Here is a 12,355-nt window from a genome sequence, read left to right as displayed (position 1 = left end):
TTTCTTCAGCATTTCCAACCTTGCTTTTAAAAGCTGGGTTTGTACTTTGCAGATAATGGCCCGAAGGTACAAAGGCAGAACAGAGCTTTTATGAGATGTTCAGAATGCCTTTACTATTGCAGCACTCATATAAATTATAAACCACATCTTTCATACAAGACCCTACTAGAGCAATTCCCATTTCAAAAGAAATGAAAAACACCTATTAACAGCCTCTGACAAGATTAACTGAACACACAAGGCTCAAATGCTGAACAAGAATGTTGTTACTACAGCAGAACCTCCTCACATCACACACAGATTTCTCATTTCACTCATATGCATGAAAATACATTCTATAAAAAGAAAGAAGATGGATCAAAGCACAGTAAATTATTAAAAGATAGCATTCCACAATGGGTAAACCAGATAAAGGCCACTCACTGTTTTGCTGAGAATTCAACTACTAGTGCAGATAAAACCTTCCTCCCCTCAGACTCGTCTATGCTTCCTGATATAATTAATTCTGCAGCCCGTGATCAACAGTAAAAGGCTGCTCTGGATGCCTTGGCAGCATCAATTATTAAACCAGTTAGGAAGAGCAAAGGAACAAAGAATAAAGCAACTCCTCCTGCAGCAAACGCAGCAACAGCCAAGAAGCTCAGAGGGTTCCACCTCAGTAGGACAAGGACTCTGGGCTGCCAATGAAGCTGCTTTCTGTGTCAATGAACAAGAGTCACCATGGCTGGGCCAGAGTCACGACTGAGGAGCTCCCAGCAAAGCTTCTTGAACAGACCTCCTGAAGCCCCACCACAGCCCCTCTCCTTCCCATCACCTTACAGAACCTCCAAAGAGGTAGTCACAAACCCACGGGCTCAAAGACTGTAACTGCTTTTCTGCAAGACCCAGTGGGCAAGGAAGAGACTGATCATGAAGCCCAATGGTAAACCTGACACTTGATCCATATAATTTTAATAAGCTCAGCTTGATAGAGATATTGTAGAATTACTAGCATTTTATTGTGCAAACTGCAGGCCTGAAGAGCTGCATGCACAGCAGGACAACTCCATCCTACACTCAGACGTGCAACATTACAAAATACCCCCCAAAAGTGGCTCTTCCAACCTCTGTCAACCCATCTAAGTCAGGCATGTGTGAGTGTTTGCTTTCCTTCCAATTGCACTTTTCGTGCAATCTAAATAGTGCTTTTTATCTCTTTAGGTTTGCCATGGTGAAGGGCTGCAATTATTAAATTATATCCAGAAAGAACTCATCAAAATTTACAGTCATCACTTTATTAGATAATGAACAACAGCTGTCTGCAAAAAGCAATCCTCTTCAAATTAATCCTCCTTGCTCCTCTGTGATAAGTGTTTCCCCATTCATGTGAGGATCAGGCAGTTCAATGGCATATCAGGAAGCGGGGGATGCCCTTCTGTTTTCTGCAATCCACTTCAGTGAATAAATGTCAAAAGCTTTGGAAGGATAAAGCCTAAAAATATAATTAAAGTAGAGATTCTTATGTATAGAAGATTCTCACAGAGCCAACATACTTGGAATCTCATTACTGCTCTGCTCTGCCCTGTGGGAAATATATATAGAAGGAGGCTGAAAAATGGAAATATTAAACACTTGAAACATTTCCATCTCCAGGTGAAATCAAAGCCCTGAATAAGCACTTCTGTGTCATTATGGTTGTGGCTATGACATAGTTTTTAGTCTATTCTGCTTTAAGGTACTAGATAGAAATGATTCCTTCCTACGTTCACACTGTTCCCAAATTAATTTCTAGCTACAAATGGTACAATTCTCCCTTTGTAAGGCCTGTTCCCAGGCTCTCCTGTCCACAAAGGAGCTCACCTGCCCCAGGAGCCAGCAGCCAGCTGTACAGATAACCTGCAGCCAGTGAGTAGTAGAGAACAAGTCCCCTCTGGCCATTCACAGTCTCCAGGACCTGGTCAAGGGTCACTGGAGAATAGGGATCTGAGTCCTGCTGCCCGGTCTGACGTTCCACGAGCAGGTCAGCAAATGCCCTTGTTCGTCCTCTCTCTGCTACTGCCAACGCCTCATCATGGTGACCTAAAAAGACAAAGCCATCTCTCAGTCCTGACACAAGTGTGGTCTGCAGCACCGTATGCAGGGACAGGGACAGCTGCTATCCTGACCCCAAGTGAAATCTGAGGAATCAGCGTCACTTATTTCCCAAAAGAGTAGTCACTGTATTGGAATACAGTCCCACAGATCATCTTTGCTGCAGGCAATAACACAACTAGTCACAGAAAGGTAAATCAATGGAGGAAGCAGAACCCAAGGTGCCCAAAACGCAAAGCTGGACACCCCTATTGATGCCCTGGCACAGAAATGCTGTGCAGGACCAGACAGCTGAAGAGCAAAGGACAAACTGTGAATGCCTTCCTGCAGCTCGTGGCCATGAGCCTGATTTCAGCCTCAGCATCTGAAGGTATCTCTTACCCAGACTGACAAGCACCCGCTGCAGGGCCTGATAGGAGGATGTCTGCAGGTCGAAGAGTGACAGCTTGTAATCTGTGCTCAGCTGCACCTCGTGTCGAATGGTTTCAAACAGTGCAGAAGCCCGGTAGAGCTGGGAGAGAAAACAGCCACAGTGAATTCCTGACAGACACAGCACAAAGCACTGGCTGGGAAAGTAGGAGGATCCAGGGACAGAATTCCCTCCAACAGGGGAGGTCTGGCTCAGACCCTTCCTTCCCGAGACGCACCACACATTTCCCTCCTTAAGGACAGGAATGACCCAAAGGGCTTGGATGCCACAAGCCCTTCAGCACAGAGCAGACCCCGGTATACCTGGTGCTGGGACTCCTCCAGGTTCCCACTCGCCCAGAGGGAGAGGCCAAGGCCGTGACGGATTTTTGCTTCATCTTCTCTGCGTCCCAGCTGTTCTGCCAGTCTCAGTCCTGAAAAGGAGTCAGTGAGAGAGTGCCAGGGGGAAGAAGAGGCTGTGGCAGCCTGGCAGGCTGTGGCCTCAGTCCTGCAAGGCTCCTGTGCAGGGACAGCCATGGAGCTGCCCAGGCTGGGACGTCAAACAGGGCAGGGACAGCACCAGGATGGCAAGCAGGACAGTGCCAGTGCCAGGCAGATGCTGCCGGCCCTCGCATCGGCACCAGCCTGAGAGGTGCTGATGTCTCTCAGTGAGACAGACATTTCCATGGACCAAGACCCCCCTAAGCAAAGTCAAGGTGCCGTCCCCTGAGATACACCCAGTAAGCCCCTATTAGGGCTTTTAAACTCTAAAAGCCACACAAACAAACAAAATCACACTGAGCTGCCAAACACTGCCACAAAAGATGCCTCTTTACACATTACTGCTTGTTTCCTATCAGCTCTCTCCAGCCTTCTGGCAGGCTCTGCATGGCTTATGTGCTGAGCCAGAGCACAGGGCAGGGGCCTGGCCTGAACGACTTGGAACTCATTTCACTTCCAGCAGCACATTCTGTGTTGTCCCCACTCCCACCATGCTCCAAAACTCTCGCCCCAGTGGCCCCTGCTGACAACAGGGACACCTGCTCTGAGGCACCTCAGGTTTCCCCTGGCCTGGGGAGCAGGGGTCTGGCTGTCACTACACTGCTCAGCATTCCCAGGCTTTGTAGGAATTCTGTGGCACACCAGGAGAAGGAGCTATGTTTCATTTCTCCCCTTCCAACAACATATTGGAATCCTGCCAAGGTCAGTTTCAGGAAAACCAGACTAACTGATGTAATTAATCCTTCTGTCTCCAGCTTTGTATACTCATCTGCTCCATCAGAGGCCACACTTTGATCAGCTGGAACCCCCTGAAGTGGCACAACTGCCAGGCCAGCACTGACCCCGCGCTCAGCAGTGGCAGGTGGCTTCCGGACACCTTGGCCTGAACCTCCCTCACCTCCCTATCAAACACCACTTGTTTTCACTCACAGTTTAGAGGACACTCACCCACCTGGTCTCACTCCCAGGTGAACACAGGTGGCTACCAGCAAGGTATACATCTGTTTGAGTTCGAGACCTCTCAGGATCTCAGGACCTCTCAGAATCAGAGGGATCCCCTGCGGTTTTCCCCGAGTCAGCTCCTGGAATGCAGTGCTGTTTATAGAGAAGTTTTACACCTTCCAGGCTCAGGCACAAATGAGCTTTACACAAAGACTCTGCCAAGTGGAGTCTAGATTCGTGCTCTGAGGCAGCTGAGATGCCCCCAGGAAGGCACAGATCATGCTTTGTCTACAGAACAGTAGGAAGGTTCCAGAGGAGATGGCATGCTGACCATAACAGCACTCGGAGAGCTACTCACAGCAGGAGCTATGGATGTCTGCAAGAGCTTCTGCATCAAAGGCCACTAACAAACACATCTTCTTAGTGCCATGCCCACAGTACTTCATCTCTCCATGTCTTCAGGTCTCCCTTCCACCCCACCACTGCATGCTCTGTTGTGTAACTAAGCCTCTTACCTTCCTGCAGATACATCACAGCCTGAGAGTAGTTCTGTAAAGCATGGTGAGTCCTCCCCAGGCTGCTGTAAGACACAGTTTTTGCTACAAGGTCATTCATTTGTGCTGCAATGCTGAGGTGCTGCTCCTGATAAACCACCGCCCTCTCGTAGGTGCCCAAGGACTCGTAGGTCAGGCCCAGGTTGCCGTAGGCCCGGCCTTGTCCAGCGGGGTTGTTGGTCTCCTCAGCGATCTGCAGGTCCAGCTGGTGGTACTGCAGGGCGGTCTCGTACTCGCCCATCTGCTGGTAGACCCCGCCCAGGCCACAGGCAGCGTCGCTCTCCAGGGCTCGGTCCTTCATCTCCCGAGCGATGTTCAGCTGCCGCTCCAGGCAGGAGATGGCTTGCTCGTAGTTTCCCAGCTGGCTGTGCAGGCTGCCCAGCTCCCCGTAGGCCTGGGCTTTGTTAAATGCCTCCCCCAGCTCATGTGCCACTACAAGCCTCTTCTCAAAGCACACCAGAGCCTGCTGCAAACTTCCCATAGCCCTACAAGGGAAGAAAACAGCAGTGTTTATTTTCCCAGCATTTCCTTGAGAGAACATGTTTTGTTGTTTCCCCTGGAGGCCAGCTCAAACCTTTCAGAGATGAATGCTCCCATAGGAGACATCCCCACCACCGTCAAATTAATGGTGCTCCTCCTGCCACCCCATAAACCTTTCCTCTTCTCTGCACAGAGCAACATCAGCTTCATTATTTGAGCTGGCAGCACAGTCTTTAGCACCCAGAGACTCTCTAATTCGCTCCTGTGCCACACCTCTGTGCCTGTGTGCAACCAGACACACCCCATCAGTAGCACACTGCATCCATCTGTACTTACCTGTGCCCACTGCCCAAGCCTCGGTAGGCCTTTGCCTGATCTTGCATACGGTTCAAGCTTTGAGCCACAGACAGGTACTGTTCATAATACTTTATAGCTTCCTCAAAATCTCCCAGAGCCTCATAACAATCTCCCAGGTTCCCATAGGCTCGACCCCGATCTAACACAGATTCATTCCCACTGAGCTGCTGCAGCATGGCCAGCTGTTGTTCAAAGTAGCCAATCGCCTCCTCCATGACATTCATGTTCATCTTGGTAATGCCCATGTTACCGTAGACTTGGGCTTCGATGCTGGGGTCCTTTAACTTCTGCCCCAGCTCCAGCTGTTCTTCGTAGCACTTGAAGGCCATGGTGTACTTCCCAAGTGACATGTAAACTGCAGCAAGGTGACCGTGTGCTCTGCATTCGCCCGGCATATCCCCCAGCTCCTGATACACCTCCAGCTCCTGCGTGTGGTAACCTAAAGCCTTGTCACACTTCTGTACCATCCTGTACGCAGAGCCCAAGGCTGCATAGGCACTGGCTTCCAGTCTCCTGTCTTTAACATGATGGGCTAAGCTCAACTGCTGCTCGTAAAATTTTATTGCACCATGTACGTCTTTTTTACAGACAAAAATATCCCCCAAGTTCCCCAGGGCTCGGAATTTGGCCTGGGAATTGTTCAGAGACTGTGCCAGGGACAAGAGGTACTTTTGACACTCCTCTGCTTTGCTGAAGTCCATCAGGGCTTTGAAGGCCAGGCCCAGGTTGCAATAGGCCTTGGCTTGGCTCAGCTTGTCATGCAGATCCTTTGCTAAGGCAAGATCCTGCTCGTAGTACTTAACAGCTTCCTCATAGTTCCCGAGGCAATAATGGGCATAGCCGAGGTTGTGGCAAACTTTCCCCTCCCCTTCCATGTCCTGCAGCTCTGGGGACAAACGCAGGTACTGCTCGTAGTACGGGGCCGCCTGCACGTACTCTCCCCGCGAGCAGTGGAAGTTGCCCAAATTGCTGAGGGCCCGCGCTTCGCTCTGGATGTCCCGCAGCTCCCGCGCGATGTTGAGGTGATTTTGGTAGTGCTGCAGGGCACGGTCATGGGCACCCAGCGCCTGATAGGCAACCGCCAAGTTCCCATGTGTGGACGCCTGAGAGGCACGGTCGTTGACTTCCATGGAAATCTGCAGCTCCTGCCGATGGTACTTGACAGCCTGGTCGTACATGCCGAGAGCGTTGTAAGCGTTGCCCATGTTGCCGTAGGCCCGGCCCTGGGCCGCGTAATCACTCAGCTCCTGCGCTATGGACAGGTGTGTCTTGTGCAGCCGCAGCGCAGTGTCGTAGTCGCCTTTCATCTGGTGAATGATTCCTGAGAAACAACAGAAAGGAGCTCAAAGAACACACTCCCCTGCATTAACCCCTCTGGAGCACCCTGCACTCCTGGCAGCCCCGCCCTTTCCCTGGCTCTCCACTCCAGGGAGCCCCATCCCCTTCCCCACAGCACCAGGCCAGATGTGGCCCTGGCACAGCTGACAGGGCACAGCCCTTCCAAATAAACTGCCTCCTTGCTTCTAACAGGAAAATCCAGGGAAAGGTTTTATGTTATACGTGAAGCACACATTCACCACAACAACTGGACAGATTGGTCTTATAAAATTGCTTTTTTTTTTCCCATCAGTGATACCTGATGTCTCCAGAGCTCAAACTCAAACAGTGAGCAAGACAGCATTTACAGCTGCTTTTCAATTTCAGTCGAATCATCTTGCACTTGTCGAGAGACATGGGAACAGGCGCTCTGAATCTGCTGATGGTATCACCTATGCTTCAAATAAACTGTGCTAATAATGCTCGTGGCTACTTTGCAAACACTTGTGAACAGGCCTGGAGGTGCAGGAGCCACAGAAGGAGCCCCTGCAAATGTTTTCTGACATTAATTGTAAAAGCTTCAAGAGAAATCTTTGGGCATTATGGTGAGCCCATGAAGACAGGTACAGAAGTTCTCTTGGAACTGCAAAGAGGAAGCACCAAGAGATTTTAAACTGTGTTCTATTAATAATGTGCAGTGTCCTCTCTCCACTGCAATGGGAACTGCAGAGGCTGGAAAGCCATGTCTCCACGTGGAGCCTGGGTGTTTGGAAACACCAGATGCTTCGCAAAGACTGACAACCTGAGACTTCTGGGTAAACTCCTCATCTCCTCGTTGTGAAGGGCTGATAGCTTGTGCCTCACCCTCAGTCCATCACCTGCTGCTCACCGTGTCCCAGAGCACAGTGTATGTCCCTGCAGAGCCCTGCAGCAGCTGGGCTCCATTACAGTCCATGTCTGCCCTGCTCAGCACTGGAGAGTACACTTAAGGGTGCTTTCCATCTACATCAGGGAGACGCAAACAGAAAATGTCTGTTGCTTCAGCAAAGAGGCCAACTCTAGCATTCTGGCCTGGAAACACACATTTAGATACATTTTTTTTGCCTGTCAGCATGGCGATTTTGACGAGGTTTTGTTTTGCATGTGGATTAGATGAAAGAGACAATTAAGACTTTTTAATTGGTACTGGATGCATTTTAAACAACAGTAATAGTCTCAACAAGAACTGCATGTTCTCTTTCTCCAGCATAACTTAACTCTGACAGAGAAGACGAAAAATACAGCCAAATAACAGCTGAAACGTGAGACCCCGCACTCAGACGCCAGGAGAACTATTCTAACACAAAGTGGGGAGTGGCTGAGTCAGCATACCAACTGAAAATTATACTTAGGCTGAAATCCAACACAGAAAAACATTCTGTGCTGCACCAAAACTCTTTTTTCTTAACAAAAATTTCTGGAATTACATGATGAAAGCATCATTAAATCCAAAGCTGCTGTTAAGATTAATTATGACACTAAGATGAATTTTCTGGTCCCAACTTGACTGAGTTTAAGACAGTGAGAATTTAAGGTGCACACAGGAACCGTGAAGGTTGAGGAACAAGAGCTAGTTGCTTCCTTTTGCAGCAACTTGTTTTGTTCTAGGATGAGGCAAATCTAACCCAGCAAGCAGCAGCACCATGAGTGCCAGCACTGACAGCAAACTGCTCAGCTCAGCTTATCTCAAGTTTTCTGTACCAGTTTGCCAGGGTTTTTTCTGATGCTGACTAGCACAGAGACAGACTACACTGCACATTCAGGCAATCAGGAGAAATACTACAGCAGCTGAACCAGGCTCTTCCTTCTGGCAAACAAGCTGTGGTCTGCCCAGGGGCAAAGAGATCACAGAAAAAGGACAAGAAGACATGGAAAAACCAAGATGGCTCATCAGCACACTAATGCAGGGAACTAAAACATAACCCAGTGACAGTTTCCACTTCCCCAGACTGCATTTCCTCAGCTTTTTGGATTTGCTCAGAAAGAATTGAGGCAATTCTCCAGAAAGCAGCAAGCGCTTCGGAAGGGAGGTGGATGAAAGTGCTTCTGGTCCTTGGAGGTTCGTCAGCGCTGCTCAGAGCATGTCCACCCCATTTTACAGGCACTCACGGCCAGCACATCATGCCATCTCCCAGGAACTGTGTCACCAAAACAGCCTGCACACTCTGCTCGGCCTCCTCTGGAAACCAAATGCAGTAAGTTAAGCTTCACAGCAAGAGGAGCTTTCCCTTAGTCCTGACTGAGGACACTTCCATCACCCCACCAAGGAGCCAGCATTTATACCTCACCCTGTCCCTGCCTGGAAAACCCAAGTTCCTGTTCCACTAGCCCTGGCACAGACTAGTGCATCTCTCATGCCTCTGAATTCCTCCAAGACAGGTCCCACCCTGAAGCAGAGATGGGGGATGTAGTTTGTGCTTTGCTGTTCATGCAAAGCCTCTTTCCCCAGCCCTACTGCCTGCTGGATGCTCTTACACTTAAAGAAACTTTGTCAATGCTCACTGCTCTATCATGCTAGGCTGCCCACCAGAACTTCTGCCCCACAAACCTATTCTGCCTCACAAATCTGCCCCAATTTACGTAAAGGAGGAGATTTGCAACGCTAATTAAAAAGCTGGGACTCTTTTATTTTCCCCAGTTCCCCTTATCTTCTTTCAGCTCCTGAAGACTCAGCTACTAAGAGAAATTAAGTAATTCATCAAGCTCTTTTCAATTACCTGCTGTTGATAACATCAGAGTACAATTAGCATCTACAAATGAACCAAGTGCCAACTGCCAAGCAGAAACAGGAGCTAATTTACCGCGTGGGGCAGCCTGCAAGAGCTGGGATTCAGGGATTGCCAGCAAACACTTAGTTTGTTATCCCAGCACCAGCCCTGCTCTGCCATTCCCAGCCAGCTGAGAACACATCCTGAACGACAGCTGGAGCATCAGCAGCACAACTGCCACAGCCATGGCAGAGATGGAAATGTATCCTTGGTCGCTCCCACATCTGGCGCTGTGAAGCAGCAGCAGGAATGGGCTTCACTTGGATGTAATTCAGTCCCTCCCAGCCTGCCAGCAGCATGCCAATGCCGCTCCTTAGAACAGAAGACTCTTACGCTCCAGTATTTCAATATGTATATCCCGAAAACAAACTCAGTTAGGATTTGACCCGTATGTCTCCCAGCTTACAAGGCAGCTATATATCAACATATCCAGCTGACAAGCTCCCAAAGAAATGGCCAGGTAACAAACCGTGTCACTACTTGCATTAGTGCAAGAATTATATTTATTTCTGACTCCTGAAGAGCTCCTCAAATGCATTTTATCTTTTAATTTCCCTTTTGCTGTAAGTTTGTGCTTTCTAGTGCCTTTTTAAGGAATTTAATAATTGAACACGGAATACATTACAGCAGCACGCAATCTGCCAAGGGCCTGTTTAATTTATTAAGGCAGTCTGGTGAAACTGGGGTGACTAAGAAGACAGCACACAGCAGACCTCCTGCATCCTGGCAGCAGCTCTGATAGTCTCAGCATTCCCTGACAAATTCTGCTCCATGTCAGGGCCTTACCTAGATTGGAGGAGGCTCTGCCTTCAGCAGCTCGGTCCTGCAGGCTCTCAGCAATGTGCAACTGCTCTTCATGGTACTGCTTAGCCCTCTCCAGGTCCTGCATACATCTAGCCGCGTGGCCCAGGCCAGCATAAGCTCGCATCTCAATGGACTTCTCAGCCAGCTCCTGGGCCAACTCCAACACGTAGTTGTGGTAGGACATGGCTTTGTCAAAGTTCCTGCGGTAGTGGTAAGCACTGCCCAGGTTGCTGTAGGCTCGAGCTTCCTCCCGCTTGTTCCCCAGCTCCTTGGCGATCTTCAGATGTTGTTCGTGGCACTGCACTGCGTTTTCGAAATCCCCCATTGCGATGTACACTGCTCCCATGTTGCCCAGCTCCCGCGCCTCAGAGAGCTCGTCTTTGGACTGCTTGGCGAGGAGGACACACTGCTTGTGGCTGGCCAGCGCGTTTGGGTAGTCCCCGATGGCCGTGTACACGTGGCCCAGACTGCTCAGAGCCGAGGACGCTGCCTGTGGGGGTAAGAGAGGCAACGTAAGTACAAGCGTTCATGGAAACGACTTAGATGGCCCCAGTCGTGGAAATCAAAACCACAAGAGGCCATGGTGAACAAAGAATGTGACTGCCAGCTAGAAAACCCACTCTGCAGTTCTAAACCCCTCAGGGCAGCTAAGGTGGAGGCAACAGGAAGGGATGGGGTTGACTCAGGAGGGCATGCCTTGGGTTACCTCTTTCTCTGAAGTGTGCAGTGTGTGTGTGTAGCTGGCAGAGGGGAAGGATGGCACCACAAACATGCCGAGAACACTGAGAAGATGGAGAGAGTGATTGCTGCAGAAAACTGCACTCCAGGACCAACCCCAGTTGTCCACAAAGCAGTGCCTCCCCCACAGGCAGCCACACCTCAGGTCACCTCTCACGGTTACTGTAACACCCACGCCAGGTCCTGCTAACTCAACAAACCATCTTGTATATGGCAGCTCTTAGGAAAGCAGATAAATAATGATAGCCACCTGCAGAGAACACTGCAAACAAATGCCTGCTCTGTCCACTCTTCATGCCATGAGTTCACATCAAAGCACTAGACTGCTGTGGACTGAGGCCAAAGCAGTGCCAGAGAGACAGCAGCAGAATGCACAGCTGGACACAGCCATGCTGCAGAATGAGCCACCATGAGAATCCTGCAGTCTCTTCTCTCCAAGCTAAACAGCCATTGAATACCTGCTGCTGGAAAACTGACACACTTGCAGCCATCACTTAGCTGGGAGAAGGGAAATATCTCTGCAGCTTCTCTTGAAGTACCAGCAGGCCATTGCAGTCACCAACATCCTCAGGTGCCTCTGCTTGGCCATGCACACACCATGCTCCAAAGAGCACAGTTCTCATTGTACATCATCAGGGTCCTGAGCCCCACACAACAAAGACAACAGCATTTCAGCAGCTGGAGCCTCTGTCCCCTGGGCACATCCTACCTAAATACAGCTCCCTGAAAACCCAAGTTCTTACCACCAAAAAACACCTGTATTTAACAAGACAAATTATCTGAGAATCATATTCTTTTGCCCACTGCATCTCCTAGGACACAGGCCTGCCTTCCACCTGGCAGAGTCAGAGCACCCAGCCAGGCAGCAGGGCAAGGAGCCAAGGGCAGGGATGTGTTCCTCCTGCCCAACACACACCTGCTGCCTCAGCAAGGCTGTTTGCTCCAGTGTCCTGACCCTGACTCTGCTGTGACTCCTCCACGTGCACCTCCTTTGCTGCCCAGCTGCTGCTGTGACCCAATTCCAAGCCTCCAGAAAGGAGCTGCCAGGGTGAGGGCAGCAGCTGGCCGAGGGCTGCAGCTCCCAGTGGGCAGCACTGGCCCCAGCCCCTCCTCGGCACAGGCTGGACCAGTTGCTCCCAGTGCAGACACAGGCAGAGCTGGGAAGGGGGTCCTGCTCCATACTGGTCAGACTGGCCACAGCCTCAGGGCGCTTTGGCCCTGGGCCAGCTCTTGAACAGCCCAGTGATGTAACTTCTTGGCTGACACCGGGAGGGAAAACCCTTACAGGGCGTGAGGGGACCTGTTTGGAGGCTGCTACAAAACCAACATAAAAATTGCTGCTCTGAATTTCAATCCATTTTTACAAAAATCTTCAAG

At 50.1% G+C, this 12,355-nt stretch overlaps 1 protein-coding gene across 3 annotated transcripts in view; it reads right to left on the bottom strand.

Annotated features, from left to right (window-relative positions):
* Nucleotides 1-12,355, bottom strand: part of TTC28 (tetratricopeptide repeat domain 28) — a 121,152-nt gene that overhangs the window by 26,210 nt on the left and 82,587 nt on the right. For all 3 annotated transcript variants that reach the window (XM_027892053.1, XM_027892054.1, XM_027892055.1), the window contains 6 exons: nt 10,223-10,730; nt 5,292-6,633; nt 4,437-4,960; nt 2,803-2,912; nt 2,452-2,581; nt 1,840-2,058 (listed from right to left, as the gene is read on the bottom strand). In XM_027892053.1, coding sequence (XP_027747854.1) covers nt 1,840-2,058; nt 2,452-2,581; nt 2,803-2,912; nt 4,437-4,960; nt 5,292-6,633; nt 10,223-10,730 — 2,833 coding nt within the window. The remainder of the gene's footprint in view (nt 1-1,839; nt 2,059-2,451; nt 2,582-2,802; nt 2,913-4,436; nt 4,961-5,291; nt 6,634-10,222; nt 10,731-12,355) is intronic.

This window comes from Empidonax traillii, unplaced genomic scaffold (assembly GCF_003031625.1).
Source record: "Empidonax traillii isolate 1590-97213 ecotype Southwest subspecies unplaced genomic scaffold, ASM303162v1 scaffold338:size1951571, whole genome shotgun sequence".
Lineage (NCBI taxonomy): Eukaryota > Metazoa > Chordata > Aves > Passeriformes > Tyrannidae > Empidonax > Empidonax traillii.
This window is presented reverse-complemented; position numbering and strand designations above follow the sequence as displayed.